Source organism: Scyliorhinus torazame, chromosome 3 (assembly GCF_047496885.1).
Source record: "Scyliorhinus torazame isolate Kashiwa2021f chromosome 3, sScyTor2.1, whole genome shotgun sequence".
Classification (NCBI taxonomy): domain Eukaryota; kingdom Metazoa; phylum Chordata; class Chondrichthyes; order Carcharhiniformes; family Scyliorhinidae; genus Scyliorhinus; species Scyliorhinus torazame.
Window position 1 is genome coordinate 311,684,443 of NC_092709.1, and position 20,632 is coordinate 311,705,074.

The 20,632-nt window shown below is 46.9% G+C and overlaps 1 protein-coding gene across 7 annotated transcripts in view; it reads left to right on the forward strand.

Annotated features, from left to right (window-relative positions):
* The window catches only part of ctbp1 (C-terminal binding protein 1), a 405,205-nt gene extending 401,316 nt beyond the window's left edge, over positions 1–3,889 (forward strand). For all 7 annotated transcript variants that reach the window (XM_072497542.1, XM_072497541.1, XM_072497544.1 and 4 more), the window contains one exon: positions 2,831–3,889. In XM_072497542.1, the coding sequence (XP_072353643.1) occupies positions 2,831–3,014 (184 nt within the window). In that variant the 3' untranslated portion in view covers positions 3,015–3,889. The remainder of the gene's footprint in view (positions 1–2,830) is intronic.
* Positions 3,890–20,632: the final 16,743 nt, after the last annotated feature.

Here is a 20,632-nt window from a genome sequence, read left to right on the forward strand (position 1 = left end):
ATAATAATCTGGGAAGTGTGTAGTGACATTGTCACTGGACTAGTAACCAGAGACCCAGGGTGATGCTCTGGGAACCCAGATTCAAATCCCACGTGGCAGATGATGAGGTTTGAATTAAATAAAAATCTGGAATTACAAGTCTAAAGTAATTGTTGATTGTTGTAAAAATCCATCTGGTTCACTAATTTACTCTAAGAAAAGAAATCGACCATCCTTACCTGGTCTGGCCTACATGTGACTCCAGATCATGTTGACTCTTAGTTGCCCTTGAACTGAGTGGCAGTTAAGGATGGGCAAATTCATTGAAACTTTCCTGATTGGAAGTGACAACTGGACACTACTGATGGAGTCAATAGTGTATTGGAAAAAGGTGAGAGAGTGGACCTGAGTGGAACTGAAACCTCAAATGTTGACACATCCCAGGAGAAAAGGCAGATATAGCTGGATCCCTATATATTCCCATAGCAACACCTTTTATTTCAAGGAAAAGTTGTCCAAAGTGAGGGCAATTTCAACCGGGTGAAGGAGTGGGGGTGTTGGTGGGCACTGGCGGTGTAGACGTTTTGGACACCCATGATGGAAAGGAAACAGTTATATAGAAAATAGAAGCAGGAGGAGGCCATTCAGCCCTGCAAGTCTGCTCTGCCATTCATTATGATCATGGCTGATCATCAAGTTCAATACCCTGATCCCGCCTTTCTCTCGTGCCCCCCCCCTCCCCAATCCTTTGATCTCTTTAGCCCCAAGAGCTATATCTAATTCCTTCTTGCAAATACACAACGTTTTGGCCTCAACTACTTTCTGAGGTAGTGAATTCCACCAATTCTCCACTCTTTGGGTGAAGAAATTTCTCCTCACCTCAGTCTTAAAATACCCCTTATCCTCAAACTGTGAACCCTAGTTCTGGATTCTCCAACCATTGGGAACATTCTTTTTGAATCTATCCTGTCTAATTCTGTTAAAATTTTGTAAGTTTCTATGAAATCCCCTCTCACTCTTCTAAACTCCAATGAATATAATCCTAAACAATTTAGTCTCTCCTCATATGACAGTCCCGCCATCCAGGATTCAACACAGTAAACCTTTGCTGCACTCCCTCCATAGCCATCCTTCCTCAGGTAAGGACACCAAAACTACACACACTACTCCAGGTGTGGCCTCACCAATGCCCTATACAATTGCAGTAAAACATCTCTATTCCTATACTCAAATCCTCTCACTATGAAGGCCAACATACCATTTGCCTTCTTTACTGCCTGCTGTACCTGCATGCTTACTTTCAGCGACTGATGCACGAGGGCACCAAGGTCGCTCTTGAGTGTCCACCTCTCTAAATTTACACCCATTCAAATAATCTGCCTTCATATTTTTGCTACCGAAGCAGGTAACCTCACATTTATCCACATTATACTGCATCTGCCATGCATGTGCCCACTCACTCGGCCTATCCAAATCCTTCAGTTCCTCACTGAAACTTGTGTTTCTCCAAACGTCCGGTACTTTATTCATGTCTTCCTTTGTAAAAACAGAAGCAAAGTATGAATTTAGTTCCTCAGCCATTTCTTTGTTCCCTGGTCAGAGTCCCTCCGTTTCTGACTGTAAGGGGCCTACATTCGTTTTTATTTATCTTTTTCTCTTTACATACCTATAGAAACTTTTACAGTCAGTTTTTATGTTCCCCGATAGTTTACTTTCAAATTGTATTTTCCCCTTCTTAATCAATTTTGGTCTGCCTTTGCTGAATTGTAAACTGCTCCCAATCCTCAGGTCTATTGCTCTTTCTTGCTCATTTGTATGCCTCTTTTTTGAATCTAATACTATCTCTAATTACCCTTATAAGTCATGGTTTGACCACAGTTCCCTTTCTACTCTTGTGCGAAATAGGAATAAACAACTTTTGGAGTTCACCTATTCATTCCTCAAGTGCCTGTCCACTGTCCTTCCTTTCAGTAATGTTTCCCAGACCGGCATAGCCAGCTCATACCTCATACTATCATCGTTACCTTTATTGAGGTTCAGGACCTTGGTCTCTGAATTAACTACCTCACTATTCACCTTTATAAAGAATTTTACCATATTATGGTCACTCATCCTCAAGGGTTTCTCACTAGATTTCCAACTAATCCTTTTTCATTGCACAACACCTAGTCCAAGATGGCCTGCTCCCTTGTTGGTCCCTCAACATACTGGTCCAGAAAACCATCCCGTATATCTTCCAGAAATTCCTTCTCTGTTGTACTGTGACTAATTTGAGTCACACAATTTATATGCAGTTTAAAGTCACCCATAATCACAGATGTTCCTTTATCACATGCACATGTTGGGGGGGGGGGGGGAACAAGGAAACTAGAATCCTAGAGAAGTGGACGGCATTGGTCTGGACAAGGAGGAGAAACAGAATAAAGTCAGTAAAAGATGAAATAGGTTCCAAGGGGTGACAGTCTGTGTACTTGTTCTGTGTAACTGTCCAATCCTGTTAAGCCATGTTATTAGCAAAATATAGGAGTAAAGACCATAAAACATACAGTGCAGAAGGAGGCCATTTGGCCCATCGAGTCTGCACTGACCCACTTAAGCCCTCACTTCCGCTCTATCCCTGTAACCCAATAACCTCTCCTAACCTTTTTTGGTCACTAAGGGCAATTTATCATGGCCAAACCACCTCTTTGGACTATACCTTAAAGTGAGTTAGTAAACATAATTTACTGTACCGACTGGTTAATTTGTGGGGTTCGCCAATTTCTATACTTATACCCTCTAGTTTATTTGCGTCTTTGTGTGTAGTTACGAAACACTGATTCTAACCTGTTGTTGAATTTATCTCCCCCAGGTATCCGCCCGGTGTTGTTGGGGTGGCTCCCAGTGGACTTCCACCAACAGTAGAAGGAATAGTTCCCAGTGCTGTGCCGTTGTCGCACAGCCTTTCCACAGTAGCCCATCCGCCACACGCCCCTTCCCCAGGGCAAACGGTCAAACCGGAGTCTGACAGAGATCACACAGGTGACCAATTGTAGCCAGAAGGACTGCATTCCTGACCTGAGGTCTTCATCATCCGCCGAAATTCAAAAATAAAACCCCCTCTGTTTTTTGAATAATGGTGAACAGTGGACTATGGGGGAAAAAAACTGAGCTTAGAAACTGGTCCAACTTCAAATAAAGATGAGAGAGAGAAGAAGAAATTTGGTAAATTTGTTCCTCCGTTAAATTGTAGCTTGTCCCTATCCAGTGGACTGATTAACTGTTTCTGTGTCTTATGGATTCCCTGTGAGCAAGAAAAGTTCTAGTAGTTAATTCTATCATGAATGTACTATGTCTGTGTACAGTTTTAGAACTTAAAAGGGTTTGTTCGCTTAGCTGTGAAACAGAAACCGAGAGATATTCAGTAAAACTGATTTTTTGAAAAGGAAACAATCTTTCTTTTATACATTAAATCCACGCCCAAGAAGAGGCAGTTTTCAGACGTCTCAGGAAACAGGAAAAATCCCACCTATTTTGTGTTATATGCCATGCAGTGCATTGTTTTGTAACTGCTTGTCTTTTTTTTTTAGCGCCAGCTAGTAAGAGCAACACTCTCTTCTTGATTCATTGTTTTATTTTTGGCATGAATTCCCATTATTTTACTGGGACCTGAGGAGAATGTTGCAAAGCGATTTTGAAAACAAAGTTTCATCTGAAGCAGCACTATGCTTACTGTCATCATTTTAAATGTATATCATTGGTGGTATGCGTACCGGCACTAGACTACTGGAAAGTAGCAGCATTTCTTTGCCTACATCGATTCCTGTTAATGTGGTAGGCTAGCAATATTTTTGTTGAAATATAATCATGTTTTGTGACTGTAATCATTTGTATGAATTATTTTAAAGAAATAAAACAAAAAGACAGAAAATGGCATTGTGGCATGCATCATAATTTTGCCTGTCCCAAGATGCTTGCGATGAATGATTCTTGGTTTGCTTTGCAGCAGAATAAAGCCTAAATTGATACACGACAACAATAACTTGCAGTTATATAGTGCCTTTATGTAGGAAAACATGGCAGTGTGTTTCAAGGAGGGCGTCGGGTAAAAATGGACAGCAAATTGGGTTCTGAAGAGCAAAGACTTGCGGGGGAAAGTTGGGGAGTCGGACTTGCTGAGGAGATCTTGGCTGGCACGAACATGAAGAGCTGAATGCCTCCTGGCTGTAAACATTCTCTGATTTAACCACCTTGTTTCTATTACAGTAAGTCCTCAAGTTACGGTTGCGTTACTGGAAATCACTGCTTTAAGCGAATCAACCTTGCGTGAATCGCAGTTTCCCATAGGAATCAATGTTAGAGCTGGAGTTAGGTTCCATCAGACATTTCTCACCTGGAAAAAATGAATGTACAAGTTGAAATACTGTACCGTACATGTGTGTACAAGTTAGCTGAAATAACTTGGAAAATAAAATAAATCCCTGAATATAAAAGAAATCCTGTATAAATTCAAATTAGATAACTTCACCAGTCTCTCTGTCTTTGCCAGTTCTTCAGGTTCAGGGATGACTTGCTTCCATTCAGGCTCAATGGCTTGTGCAGATGTTTGACCTCTTAAGGGATGCTTTGAGGACATCCCTAAAATTTTTCAGTGGAGGTGGCTTTGAGTGATTTGAGCCTTGATGCTGGGCATGTTGCCTTGGGTGCCCTGACCTTAGGCTTTGAGATCCTGGTCCTCTTCTGAAAAGCTCAATGACTGAAGTTGGAGTTATTTGGTATTGAAGTGAAAGTCGTATATAATAGCCAGGTCCTAGTGATGTTAATGGGATGAAAGGCCAGGATCGTCAACAACCTTGAACAATGTAACCAAGGACTGTTGAGTGGGTTTCTTTTTGTTTCTCCGGGTACAACTCTGTGTAGCAGTTAATTTAATTGTTAATCCCTTGTTTACTTTGGCTTTCTGGGTCTCCCTCTGTGATGATTTCCATTGCCTCTTCGATGAACTGGAAAGATCTTGATGATAAATTTGTTGACACAACTTGAGGGGTGTGTTGTTTCAGGGCAATCTTTCTCTTTAGCTCATTGACTCTCCAGCTGCATTAAGTCTTCATTGGGGTGCAAGCAATTCTACCATATCCGCCTCATCCTTTTAATCAAAACTAGCTTCCCTCACCAAGGCAATGATTTCACACTGGACCTCTGGGATAGCATTATGAGATTCTCCATGGCCACTGACACACTGACCACTATTTCTGCCACGTACCATTCAGACAACGTGACGTGACTTCATCCCATGTATCAGTGATATTGTTGATACTTTTGAGGATGTTGTAGCAATGAGTTTAGAAGGATGGGGGTGGGGGGGGTTTATTGAAACTTACAGGATGCTGCGAGGCCTGGATAGAGTGAACGTGGAGAGGATGTTTACACTTGTAGGAGAAACTAGAACCAGAGGACACCATCTCAGACTAAAGGGACGATCCTTTAATACTGAGACGAGGAATTTCTTTAGCCAGAGGGTGGTGAGTCTGTGGAACGTTTTGCCGCAGAAGACTGGAGGCCAAATCGCTGAGTGTCTTTAAGACAGAGATAGATAGGTTCTTGGTACAAGGGGATCAGGGGTTATGGGGAGAAGGCTGGAGAATGGGGATGAGAAAATATCAGCCATGATTGAATGGCGGAGCAGACTAGATGGGCTGTTATGCTAAAATTCCCTGACTCATTCTCACCATCTGTTCTGATGAGAAGGATGACGTAAGTAAGCCTTAAATGCCACAATTGCTCCCTGATCCATGGGCTGCAGCAATGAAGTTGTGTTGGGTGGCATAAAAATCAACTTTACTGTTTCAGACAATTTATCAAGACTGACTGGATGGTCACTTACCTACAGAAGCGATGTCTTGAAGGTGAGATTTTCTCGGGTGCAATATTCCCTCCAACAGGTATGACATGCAGGGAAAACATGAAAGAGTGCCCCCCCCCCCCCGTCATTCAGCTTTCTTATTTGAGTGACAAATTACATACAGATGTTCCTTGGAGTAACTCTATGCCCGTGATGTCTCAGACTGGTACACCACCAAGAGTTTAAATTAAAATCTCCTGCAGCATTTCCACCAAGCAGAAGTCAGATGAACTTTGGCAGCTTTAAATCCTGACATCGTCTTTTTCAAAGTGTACATTTTCCGTGGCATGCATTTCCAAAAAGGCGCTGTCTCATCAACATTAAAATCTTTGGTGACTCTTCAAACGGGCAGATTATTCATTAATCGCTTCTGTATCAGCTCTAGCTGCTTTCTGCACATTTTAGTGTTTCGCAAATAAGGACGTCTCTTGTAAACCTGGAACCATCTATGACGAAAACTCTCACCCTGTACATTCTATAAGCCGTCATACCTGTGGTGTTGGGTGCTCTGGTGCACAGATGAGCCAACACAGTTGTATGTGGTACAACTCTATTTTATTATAACTCTTATAATACAGTTCGTTCTGGATACTCTGCACGTGCTGTCTCCCTGAGTGTGTTTGGTGGCAGATGTGTCCTGGTCCTGCTCTGCAGCTAATACTGACCACCGGGGGTCGTGTCTGTGCTTTTATATCTTTCTGTCATTGGTTGTGGTGTTGTGTGTTCTGATTTGTCTGTTGGTGTGTCTTATCATGACGTGTGTGTTTGAATATCATGACATCCCCCCTTTTTACAAAGATATGTGCCTACGTGGTTATAAATATAATTGTGTCGTGAGTGCATCGAAGAGTGTGTGTGTGTGTTATGTACAGTGTGTGTATATGACGTAACTATTTACATGGGGCGATGTCGGGTGCGTCACACTAACAAGGTTGTACCATAACAAAACTTGGATGCGAGAGAAAAAAAAAAAACTTGAACATTGGTCTGGTCAGACGATATCTGGAACAATAAACAACAACAGGTTATAATACAGAAGTGTTTGACTTTTTGAACGTATGAACAGCGTTATAAGTCCAGTCTAATGGGTGACCGCCTCAAGAATGGGCTGGTCCTCAAGCCGGTTCAGCTGTGGAGATTTGGGGTCACGCTGGTTCACCTTGGACTGTTGGAGGTGATGCTGTTGCCAAAGTCTCTACTTTACCATTTGTTGTACTTCGTGCAGTGCTTGGTTTTTTCATTCGTGCAAATATAACATTCAACATCTTTGTTAGTGGTGCCTTGGCTGTGGTTTGGTTCTGGTGGCGATGGAAGGGGCATGATCCGTGGCATCTCCACGAAGTCATCCTTGGGAACCAGTGGAGGATCCGGCGTGTGCGTACGGTTCAGTTGCGAGCGTGGAAGGCGGCGCAAAGCTCGCTGATTGCGCCTACGCACCAATCCATCCGCCCTGCATGCCAGGAACAAGGTGGAGTCTTTTTCTTTTTATGTTTGTGGTGGACGGCATCTTGTAGCCGATGGGTTGTTGCCATCGAAGTAGCACCATCACTAATATCATGCAAGGCGATGACTGTGCCAGATGTGGAAGTTGGCCGAGACCGTGTGCGCTGGTTCCGGCCACCTGCTGTGCCGGAAGGGCGACTCCGCAGAGAAACGTCGACGCATGTCGCCTTGGAGAGAGAATTGTTGCTCGCATCAACGTCTGGCGATGGCGCGAATTGGTGTGTCCATCTTGGACCGCCGGTGCTGGTTGCCACTGCCGACCCAGTGGGACTGCCACGCGATCCATTCCCTGTCGCCGTGGCATCCGCCGTCACCCTGAGCGTGCCATCACCGAGGCCGCGACACCGCCCGTCCGGAGCAAGGTCTGGCGTGCGCGAATCAGAGTCGGCGCTTGGCTGCTCCCCATCTGGAGTCCGGTCTGCCTTCCGTCGATGCCCCCCGTCCGGAGTCCCAACAGGTTCACTGGAGGCAGCCGAGATTCCCTGAAGCTGCACTTCTGGAGTCGGAACATGCAGGAATGCACCAACCAGTGGAGAGGGTCGAGCCATCGAGGGTGGAAGCGGTGCGCTGCCACCGCAGTCGTCAGTGGTCCCACCGTGATCGTCGAGTGCCTCGGTACGCACTAGGCGAGGTCTGTCACCTTGCACCTTTTGCATGGGAAGTGGGATGCTGTCGTCACTCGTCTCACATCCCGTGGATAGATCCTCATTAGCAGCTTGCTGTTCACTAGGGTTGGGTAAATTGTCAGAGTTTTCATCTGGTGGTGCACACCATGTCGGTGGACTGTCATTGCCTTGCCGTTGTCCTTCATTTGGGCTTTTCTTCTTTGGAATTTTAAATCTTCCCCCAGACATTGCAGAACCTTGTTTATTACCCCCAAATTCTCCCATAGGTATGGTCTCGAATATAGGATCCAATGTTTCTATCGACATTGTACTATTTTCCAAAGAACATTCCGTTTCACTTTTCTTCTCGGGTGCCTCATATGTATCTTTGTCTAATGTACATGCCTTCATGGTCTCTGGGTCTGATTTTGCTGGGACTGGCATGGTCACAGTCTCTCTTTTACTGTTCTCAATTGCCCACATTATACTCCCCATACATAACTGCTTAATCACTGGGGTTAGTGTGGTACAATGGATAATCGGGTCGACCTTATCTGCATCTTCACCATTAGTGGAAAGCACACTTGGTTCACTTGAAACTGCTGTGGGTTTTAAATTCGTTATCTGGCTACTCGATGTCGGTGTCCTCAGGATTCTTGCTCCAATGTTCTGCTCAATAATCAGTGGAGCGTGTATAGGTTCAATGCAATTAATGTTCCCCTCAAGGTTTGAAGAGTCATTACTGACTAACTGCTGGTCTCCGAAGTTGGGATTTTGCGGTGTTGTGTTGAAGGGAGACATTTGTCCCTGCTGTAGATATGATTCAGGTTGTGTTATTTCCATTACCTGAGGATCAATGTCTTGTCCATTTTTTCGATCCGTACTAAAACACTGGCAATTCTCAGTCTGCTCCTTGCAAGTTAAACATTCAATTAAGTTCGTTAGCAAATCCTCAGCATCCTTCTGTGGCCGTGCAGCATTATTAATCTCTGTTCGGCTATAATGATCCTGAAGGTCAGCGCATAAACCTTTTTTCTTCGGGCTTGGACGAGGCGATTCCTTTGGCTTGTCTTCAGTTGGGCTTGAACAGTCTTCAGCGCTGTGCCCTTCATTGTAGCATGAGAGACCGTCATGTTCATGCTGCTGTGTAGTGGAGCATGGTAGGCTGTTATAGCCTTCTTGCTGTTCACGTGAGCATGGCAGACTTGCATCGTCTGCCGCTGGTTGGTCAGGAGAGGTTGCTAGACCCTCATGGTCTTGTTCCTGCAAGGACTGCGCTCTGGAGTCTTGCGTTCCTTCCATCGTGGAGTCCGTCCACGAGCTCTCTGTGGAGGCTTGTGACACTGGAGTCACTTCTTGTTCGTGCAAGGACTGCGCTCTGGAGTCTTGCGTTGCTTCTATCGTGGAGGCTGTCCACGAGCTCTCTGTGGAGGCTTGTGACACTGGAGTCACTTCTTGTTCGTGCAAGGACTGCGCTCTGGAGTCTTGCGTTGCTTCTATCGTGGAGGCTGTCCACGAGCTCTCTGTGGAGGCTTGTGACACTGGAGTCACTTCTTGTTCGTGCAAGGACTGCGCTCTGGAGTCTTGCATTTCTGCAATTGTGGAGTCTGTCCACGAGCTTGCTGTGGAAGCTTGTGACACTGGAGTCACTTCTGGTTCATGCGAGGACTGCACTCTGGAGTCTTGCATGTCTTCTTTCATAGAGTCGGGAACGTTGAGCGGGACGTGGACCACGCTCTGTGTGGCAGCAGGGCACTCTCCGTGTGCTTGCACCGCTCCCTGTCTGTTAATATCAGGCTGCAGCATCATCCGGTACTGATAAGTTGGAACGTCATATCTGCTGGATTGAAGATCCTCAAATCCGAAAAATGAATCCGCATCTGCGTCGGATTCAATGTGGGGGCCGCCAATGTGCAACACGAAAGGTTCGTCCGAGTCATAGTCATATAGGACCACGGAGCTATCATTGGGCTCGCGAGGTCCGGAAACACTGTAAAGATCGTCATCGAAGTATTCAAGGTCGGAATCATCGGCTTGTGCGTAGGTAACTGCTTGTCGGAGGGTTCTTCGGAGGTCAAATTCATCTCCTGGGTCAATTTGCGGCACTGTGCTGTCATTCCAGGTGAGGGAAGGTTGTTTTACAGCTTTAACAGATTTTTGTTTTTTTGATTTGGGACGTTTCCCTTTTAAATTGGATTTGGGACGTTTCCCTTTTAAATTGGTGCAGTCTGGGGCCTCTGACATCCTGACGCTCGGTATGTAGCACGTAGGAAGCGACTGCGCATGCTCAGATCGCTGTTCCTTTACCGATGGCCGTTTTCTTGACTGCGCATGCGCAGCATCTCGTGCATGCGCAAACGAAACTTCCGGTTCTGCGCACTGCTCGCGCAACTGTGCTAGCGTTATACCTTTAGCAAGATGGCCGCCGACCTCGACCCAGCCTTCTCTCAGGCCCGGGATTTTGGCTTCTGGGAATTCGGGCTCCGGGATCCCAGCCACGAGGTGAGTACTGCAGCTTTTCTTACCTTTACTTGCCGATTGGATTGCGTTTTCTTCACAGTACTTGGAGAATTTGTCCAGGACTGCCTGGTAATCGTACCTTTGCTGCCTCCTGAAGAACCTGAACCTTGTGAATATTTCTCTTGCCCTTGCACCGGCGATGGTGAGGAGAAATTCAATTTTTTCGCTATCATCCAGGTCTTGGAGTTCAGCTGCCACCAGGAACAATTCGAACATTTGCCGGAATCGCCGCCAGTTTTCGCGGAGATCGCCGTAGCACTGGAGCGGCTGCGGAACCGGGAGCTCTATCATTTTGCCTGGGCACTGCTGGTTGTCTCTGTACACTGAGGTATGCCGGCAGGTATCGATCCACTCCTGTACCATGTGGTGTTGGGTGCTCTGGTGCACAGATGAGCCAACACAGTTGTATGTGGTACAACTCTATTTTATTATAACTCTTATAATACAGTTCGGTCTGGATACTCTGCACGTGCTGTCTCCCTGAGTGTGTTTGGTGGCAGATGTGTCCTGGTCCTGCTCTGCAGCTAATACTGACCACCGGGGGTCGTGTCTGTGCTTTTATATCTTTCTGTCATTGGTTGTGGTGTTGTGTGTTCTGATTTGCCTGTTGGTGTGTCTATCATGATGTGTGTGTTTGAATATCATGACAATACCGGCTTTCGGCTTTTTCTTTGATGACCATCAAACTAAGAGGCAGCCCGGGTTGGTTTTGGTCTCTGATCCAGACTGCCTTGTTCTCCACTGTGTTTCTCCTGGAGCTCATCGTGCTAACACTTAAAAGGTGTGACAGTTTGCACACTTCATTTGATTTTGTCGGGCTACTGCAGGTTGTTCTCACTGACAAGTGGGGGTATCCCAAGCTCCAGCAATATCGATTACTTATTCTCTAGCCTCAATATGTTTTAAAACATCCAGTTTCATTGCCGAGCTGATGGCTTTTCTTGCTTTCTTTTCTCGCCTTTAAAACTCTCACGCAACTCCAAAATTTAAATCAAATTTATATCTCCCAACTTACTGTTTGACAAAAAACTTTTTAAAATGATTAGTTTTACCTAGAGGTAAATCTTTGGCTATGGAAGTTCAGTCATTGAGTCATAAAGCAGAGATTTGACAGATTCATTACTACCAATGCCCAAAAGGGATATGGGGATCACGTTGTTGTAAAAAGATATAAGTGGATGATCACTATCGTATTAAATGGCGGAGCAGGCTCACTGGGCAGAAGGGCCTGTTCCTGCTGTGTTCCAAAAAGATTGATGCTGCCTTGAGTAGAATGCAGTACCCTACCACTAACCATGGTGTCAACCTGCTGACACACGAAACACAATGACCCAAGAAAACGCTACACCAGAGATTGATATCGGGAAACGGGACCTAAAACAAACTGCTTTATAGCGAAACAAATTAAATTGGGGTAACTTCAAATGAGAACTTGCATTAACCAGCTATACCACTTAACTGAATATTACCTTGGGTCCTGCTTCAACCAACTGTGGAAGTGAATTCCATCTCACAACTGTGTAAATGCATTTCCCTATAGAGTTGAAGTTTAATTTTGTATCTCTGGAGTCCTTCATTCCCAATCCCTCAAATACATAGACATCTGTTACTATGTGCCATGTAGAGGCACGACCATGGGCTGCCGGTCTGACACACGTTGAGCTGGCTGGTGGATCAGAGCTGGGGTGACCCCCAACCACTGGGACGGGCAGTTTCCAGGCATAGACCAGCATTGCCCACTGACTACCCACCGTGGCCTGTGGTTCTGCAGAGTGATACCGGCTGTATGGGTACCAGCACCCGCCAGGTGGTGGGGTTCCCAGGTATCTGCTGCTCCTGCCCTTTGAGATGGTAGTGGTCGTGGGTTTGGAAGGTGCTGTCTGAGGAACCTTGGTGAGTTACTGCAGTGCATCTTTTGGATGGTACACATGGCTGCCACTGTTCGCTGGTGGTGGACGGTTTAAATATTTGTGGGGGCAATCAAGCGGGATGCTTTGTCCTGGATGGTGTCGAGCTTCTTGAGTGTTGCTGGAGCTGCACTCATCCAGGCAAGTGGAGAGTATTCCATTACACTCCTGACTTGTACTTTGTCGATGGTGGACAGGCTTTGGGGGTCAGGAGGTGAGTTACTCGCCGTAGGATTCCTTTCATTTCACCTGTATTAATGTGACTAGTCCAGTTCAATTTCTGATCAATGGTAACCCCCAGGATGTTGATTCTAGGGGATTCTGCGATGGTAATGCCATTGAATGTCAAGGGGTGGTGGTTAGATCCTCTGTTGTCGGAGATGGTCATTGCGTGGTACATATGTGACACAAATGTAACTTGCTACTTGTCAGCCCAAGCCTGCATATTGTTCAGGTCTTGCTGCATTTGGTCATGGACTGCTTATGGTGCTGAACATTATGTAGTCATCCGCAAACATCACCACTTCTGACCTTATGATGGAAGGCAGGTCATTGATGAAGCAGCTGAAGATGGTTGGGCCTAGGAGACTACCTTGAGGAACGCCTTCAGTGATGTCCTTGGAGCTGAGATGATCCATCTCCAACCACCATAACCATCTTCCTTTGTGCCAGGTATGTCTCCAACCAGCTTAGAGTTTCTCCCTGATTCCCATTGACTCCAGTTTAGCTAGGGCTCCTTGATGCCATACTCAGTCAAATGCTGCCTGATGTCAAGGGCAGTCACTCTTCACCCCACCTCTGACATTCAGCTCTTTTTTGTCCATGTTTTGACCAAGGCTGTAATGAGGTCAGGAGCTGAGTGACTCTGGTGGAACCCAAATTGAGCGTCCGTGAGCAGGTGCTTGATAGCACTGTTGATGACTCCTTCTGTCACTTTGCTGATGATGGAGAGTAGACCAATAGGGCAGTAATTGGCTGGGTTGGATTTGTCCTGTTTCTTGTGTACAGGACTCACCTGGATAATTTTCCACATTGCCGGGTAGATGCCAGTGTTGTAGCTGTACTGAAACAGCTTGGCTAGGGGTGTGGCAAGTTCTGAAGCACAAGTCTTCAGTACTGTTGCCGGGATATTATCAGGACCCATGGTTTTTGCAGTATCCAGTGCCTTCAGCCGTTTCTTGATATCACCTGGAGTGAATCGTATTGGCTGAAGACTGACATTTATGATGTTGGGGACCTCTGGAGGAGATTGAGATGGATGATCCATGGGGCATTTCTGGCTGAAGATTGTTGCGAATGCTTCAGCCTGATCTTTTGCACATATGTGCTGGGCTCCTCCATCATTGAGGATGGGGATATTTGTGGAGCCTCCTGCTCCAGTGAGGTGTTTAATTGTCTACCACCATTCACGGTTGGATGTGGCAGGATTGCAGAGCTTAGATCTGATTCATTTGTTGTGCAGTCGCTTAGCTCTGTCTATTACTTGCTGCTTATGCTGTTTGGCGCACACGTAGTCCTGTGTTGGAGCTTCACCAGGTTGACAGCTCATTTTTTGGTATGTCTGATGTTGCTCCTGGCAATGCACTCTTCATTGGATCAGGGTTGATCCCCTGGCTGTATGGTGATGGTAGAGTGGGGGCCAAGAGGCTGCAAATTGGTTGAAGACAATTCTGCTGCTGCTGATGGCCCACAGCACCTCATGGAAGACCAGCCTTGGGTTGCTAGATCTGTTCGAAGTATCCCATTTAGCAAAATAGTAGTGCCACACAACATGCTGCCACCTGCCGGTGGGCAGCACACTGCCCACCCAAGGGCAATGCCCACAGTAGCCCCAACAGGTGGGTGCCAGTCGAGGGACGTGGAGAATCCCGCTGGCAAGGGCAGCAAGGATGGGCACCAGGGCCAGAGGGTGCCAGGCGCCAATGGTGCCCAGGGTGTGGAGGGGGGGTGGGGGGGAGAAGGACAGACATTAGGTAAAGAATACAGGAGTGTAGTACTACTCAGTAGAGAAGATGTGTGAAGAGATCAGTTCAGTCCATAATTCAGGAGTCTGGTAACTGTGGGGAAGAAGTTGTTTTTGAACCTGTCAGTGCGTGTTCTCAGGCTTTTGTATCTCCTGCCCGATGGAATAAGTTGGAAGAGTGAGTCAGCCGGGAGGGAGGGGTCTTTGATTATGCTGCCCGTTTTCCAAGGCAGCGGGAGGCATAGACGAGTCAGTGGATGGGAGGCAGGTTCACTTGATTGACTGGGCTGAGTTCACAACACTCTGTAGTTTCTTACGGTCTTGGGCCAAGCAGTTGCCATACCAGGCTATGATGCAGCCCAGATAGGATACTTTCTCTGGAACATCTGTAAATCTTGGTGAGAGTCAATGTGGACATGCCGAATTTTCTTAGTTTTCTGAGGAAGTATAGGCGCTGTTGTGCTTTCTTGGTCGTAAACGCGACGTGGGTGGACCAGGACAGATTGTTGGTCATGTTTATACCTAGGAATTTGAAGCTGTCAACCATCTCCACCTCGGCACCATTGATGCTGGGAATCGAACCTGGGACCCTGGCGCAGTGAAGCAACAGTGCTAACCACTGTGCTACCGTATGACTCCAAACCAAGAAATCTCAAAACCAACTTCTCAGGACAATGAAGTGCAGTCGTTTTTCTGCAAGGTATTCCCATACTCGCAGAACGCTGGGACTCGACCGGATCGAAAATATGCTCCTCCGGCAACCCCAATACCGCAACCAGTGCCCGGGGCCCTGCCAGACGCGACCCCGGAAACATAACCAGCGCCCAGCCTCTGCCAGACGCAACCACCTAACTTCCACAAAGTCAGACCTCATCAAATCCCGGGACCATCCAGCTGCAGCTGCCCACCACGGAAGCGAGGGAGACACGGCTGTCTGCAGGTGATACTGAGAAACAAGGTTTCAACACTCCTGTCCCCAGCATACTCCTGGCAAACGTCCAAGCGATCGAAAACAAGCCGGAAGAACTTAATATTAAACTTGCCTCTCAGAGGGAAGTAAGAGACTGTCGTGTGCTCTGTTTCACCGAGACTATGGCTCATTCCTGCCTCACTGGACTGTGCCATACAACCTGATGACTTCTCAATTCATCGGGCGGACCTTATTGTCACAAGTGGGCTTCAAATGAAGTTACTGTGAAAAGCCCCTAGTCACCACATTCCGGCACCTGTTCGGGGAGGCTGGTACGGGAATTGAACCATGCTGCTGGCCTGCCTTGGTCTGCATTAAAAGCCAGCTATTTGGCCCAGTGTGCTACACATCAGGCAAAGCAAAAGGTGGAGGGGTTTGCCTCCTCATCAACTCCCAGGAGGACTTTGCAGGGTCGACTGGACTGGGTTTGTCATTGTCGTTTATGGTACCTGGGTCGATGCCGGGTTATCTGTCCGGTATCATTCCTTTTTTTGTAGTGGTGGAATAACAGTGGTTTGCTGGGCCATTTCAGAGGGCAGTTAAGAGTCAACCACATTGCTGTGTGTCTGGAGTCACATGTAGGCCAGATCAAGCAAGGATGGCAGATTTCCTTCCCTACCAGAAGACATTACGACAATAGTTTCATGGACATCGTTAGACTTTTAATTCAAGATATTTTAATGAGTTTAATTCCACCATCTGCTGTGGTGGAATTCAGACCCAGGTCTCCAGATCGTTATTCTTGGTCTGTGGATTACAAGTGCAGCAACAATCCCACTACGCCACCGCCTCCCTGGAAATGATTGGTTTTATTGAATATAAGGGCACAGAATAAAATGATTGGCAAAAGGATTAAAAGTGATGTGAGGAAAGATCTTTTCACCAAGAGGGTGTATGGAGTCTGGAATGAAATTCATGCTCACAAAAGATGATGGATAAAAAAGGATCTAAATAAAAAGAAATGGAGGTCTAGATTATTGTGGAGTCATGGAGACGCCGCACCTTTCCAAAATAACTCTGCAATCCCGGATCTGGATGTGCCACCCTCATTTCTGGCCGATTCTATTTTCGCCAGTAGTGGAACTGGGATGTCCTGTGACTCACAAATGAGGCGAACAGGAACTCAGCAGGGCTATTTTAACTCATTTCTGAATTCAAACGGACCCCATTTCTGCTCGAGGTAAGGCCTTATCCCACAGTGTGAGTTACAATTGAATGAAATGAAATGGAAATCGCTTATTGTCACAAGTCGGCTTCAATGAAGTTACTGTGAAAAGCCCCTAGTCGCCACATTCCGGCGCCTGTTCGGGGAGGCTGGTACGGGAATTGAACCGTGCTGCTGGCCTGCCTTGGTCTGCTTTAAAAGCCAGTGATTTAGCCTACTGTGCTACAAAAATGCTCGTAAAGGGCAGAGACCTTGGGCGCGATTCTCCGACCCCCCCACCGGGTCGGAGAATCGCCGGGGGCCGGCGTGAATCCCGCCCCCGCCATGTCCCGGATTCTCCGCCACCGGAGATTCGGCGGGGGTGGGAATTGCGCCGCGCCGGTCAGCGGAAATCGCGCCGGTCAGCCGGCCCACCACCGGCGATTCTCCGGTCCGCAATGGGCCGAAGTCCTGCCGCTGTCAACCCACGCCAGCAGGCGTGAATTGAACCACCTTACTAACGGCGGGACAAGGCGGCGCGGGTGGGCTCCGGGGTCCTGGGGGGGGGGGGGGCGGCGCGGGGCGATCTTGTCCTGGGTGGTGGGGGGTGCGCCCGCGGTGGCCTGGCCCACGATCGGGGCCCACCGATCCGCGTGGGGGCTCTCTTTTCCTTCCTCCTTCACCATGGTCTTCACTATGGCGGAGGCGGAAGAGACCCCCTCCACTGCGCATGCACGGGGATGCCGTGAGCGGACGCTCCCGCGCATGCGTCGCCCGGCAAAGTCATTTCCGCGCCAGCTGGCGGGGCGGAAATCACTCCGGTGATGGGCCTAGCCCCTCAAGGTGAGGGCTCGGCTCCCCAAGATGCGGAGAATTCCGCACCTTTGGGGCGGCGCGATGCCGGACTGATTCGCGGCGTTTTTGGCGCCGGTCGGCGGACATCGCGCTGATTGCGGAGAATTCCGCCCAAGTTTTTTTTTAAAAATGATTTCATGGGAGGTGGGTGTCACTGGCAAGGTGAGCATTTGTTGCCAATCCTTGCTGGGCCATTTCAGAGGGCAATTAAATGTCAGGTTGTTATGGCTTTGGAGTCGCATGTAGGCCAGACCAGGTAAGGATGGCAGAGGATATTAGTGAATCAGCTGTTTTTTTTAAATAATGACAATGGTTTCAACTAGCTTTTGAATTCCAAATTATTAATTGAATTGAAATTCCACCAGCTCTCATGGTGACATTTGAACCCTTGTCCCCAGAACATGAGCCTGAGCCTCTGTATTCTTTTCCTCACTATTTGCATCTGTGTTTCTAGCCACCTCAGCCAGAGGTACTGGAATTCCCTTCATTTCTGTACCTCCCTAGCCTCCTGTAAGATTTCCTTAAAACATGATCCCCCCCCCCCCCATTAGTCCTGCAACAGTAAACATCCTTACTTTTATGGGATCTGGACCTCACTGGCTAGTCCAGCATTTATTGCCCATCCCAAATTGCCCTTGAGAAGGTGGTGGTGAGTTGCCTTCTCGAACCGCTGCAGTCCAGGTGGTGTAGGTACACCCACTGTGCTGTTAGGGAGGGAATTCCAGGATTTTGTCTCAGTGAAAAAACGGCGATATATTTCCAAGTCAGGATGGTGTGTAGCCTGAACTGGAACTTGCAAGTGTGCTGTTTAATTTGCACCTGCTATCCTTCAGCCTCCATCTCTGCCACACAAACTTGATACTGTTCTCAGGAATGCATAGATCACATTCTTAGAATACCAGCTTTTTCACACATCCCTGCTCGGTGCCCTCGTATGCTAGGTTAGCAGTGTTGCTTCACAGTACCAGGGTCCCAGGTTGGATTCCCGGCTTGGGTCACACTCTGTGCGGAGTCTGCACGTTCTCCCCGTGTCTGCGTGGGTTTCCTCCGGGTGCTCCAGTTTCCTCCCACAAATCCCAAAACACGTGCTTATTTGGTGATTTGGACATTCTGAATTCTCCCTCAGTGTAACCGAACAGGCGCCAGAATGTGGCGACAGGGGGATTTTCACAGTAACTTCATTGCAGTGTTAATGTAAGCCTACTTGTGACAATAATAATGATTGTTATAATTATTATTAGAAAGTAGAGATGTTTCCCAGTTAAGTGGATGGGTCTCGTCGCAACCAGCTTTCTTTTCTAACTGCGGGCCGAGTCCTGGCCTGGGTCTTATTACCGTTTTGGAGACTTCAGCATTCTCTGACTTTTAGTTTCTTTTGGTTCACCTGCAGGTATAAGATTCAAACCCAGACCTCACCACTACCCTTTCCTCCACATACATTGACATTCTAAAATACTGGAGCAAAGCCAACTGGGACATGATAAGTTGACTAATTTCATGGATTTAAACCATATTCATCAAATATTCTCGAACAAAATTCATCGCTTCAATCAGGCTTTTGGTCACTTGACAAACATCTGTCTTCTGTTCAATGTAAATTATTTTTTTCTTCAGCTTCTGTGAAATGCCGTGGATATTTTTCCCCTGTACATGGTGCTGTAAAGCCTAAGATGTTGTTTTTGTTTGTCAATATCATTTGATCTGCCTGTGTTCTGTCTACGTATAGAGTCCATGTTATAAATGAAACTGTTGATGCACCTCTAGGTGGCAGAGCTGTCACATCTTAATATGTGAAGGTAGGGTGCAATGTTGTAAGTGCAGCAGTGTCAGGACTCCATCGCACCCGTAACAACAGTGTGTGTAAATACGAGAACTCAAATCGAAAATAATGTAATACACGAGAAAAAAAACATTTCAATGACGTGAAGAATAACTGATGAGAGTAACTTTTAAGTGTCCAGGGCTAAGGTTAGTAGCTGAATTAAATAGCCATTCCCTGTATCTATGGCATGTTCTCATAAGACAGTCATCAATCATGTCTATTTGAAAAATGTGTGTTCTTTTCAAATGTTGCAAACATCAAAGAAATCTAATTGCCTAAGTCGGTTTCTTTGCTTTACTGCCTTGGGATAAGTGCTGAGGACTGGGGGAGCTTTCTAAATCAACAAAGGACCAGAGCTGTGGCACCACGGCTGGCTCTGTTGTTCAACAGGGAGGGTCAAAGCGCAGAAGAGCAATAGTCATCGGGAACTTCGTAGTCAGGGGCACAGATAGGCGCTTCTGCGGTCGTGAAAAAGGATGATGTGTTGACTCCCTAGTGCCAGGGTCTGTGATGTCTCTGAACGGCTGCAGGGCATCCTGAAGGGGGAGGGTGATAAGGCAGAGGTCATGGTACATGTTGGTACCAATGACGTAGGTAGAAAGAGGGATGAGGTCTTGCATCAAGAATTCAGGGAGTTAGACAGGAGACTAAAAAGCCAGATCTCTTGGGTTGTAATCGCTGGATTACTCCCAGTGTCACGTGCTCGCGAGTACAGAAATAGGAGAATGGCACAGATGAATGCGTGGCTTAAGAGTTGGTGCAGGAGGGAGGGTTTTAGATTCCTGGACCATTCAGACTGTTTTGGGGGAAGGTGGGACCTGTACAAGCGGGGACGGTCTACATCTGAACCAGAGCGGGACTAACATACTTGCCGGCGGGTTTGTTAGTGCTGTTGGGAGGAGTTTAAACTAGTTTGGCAGGGGGGTGGGGGGGGGGGGGGGCGGAACCACAGACTGATCGCAGAATAGGATCACAGTATAACATAGAAAAGCAATCCGGTCAGAGAGGATACAGAGGTAGTAAGTTTCAAGGGAGTAAGACAAGGCTGGATGGCCTCTACTTTAATGCCAGGAGTATTAAAGGTAAAACGGATGAGTTAAGAGCGATGACTGACACATGTAATTATGATATAATAGCTATCACAAAGACATGATTGAGTGAGGGGCAGGATTGGCAGCTCAACATCCCAGGATATAGAACCTTCAGACAAGACGGAGGAGGGGTTAGAAGAGGAGGAGGCATTGCATTTTTAGTTAAGAAGGCAGTTACTGCAGTAAGAAATGATATCTTGGAGGGGGCGTCAAATGGAGCTTTGTGGGTAGAGCTTAGGAATAAAAAAGGGACAGCTACATTGCTAGGTGTTTATTATAGACCCCCAGATAGTCGGCGGGAAATTGAGGAGCAAATATGTACGCAATTTGTGGAGGGGTGTAAAAATAATGAGGGTAATTATATTAGGTGATTTCAACTTTCCCAAAATTAA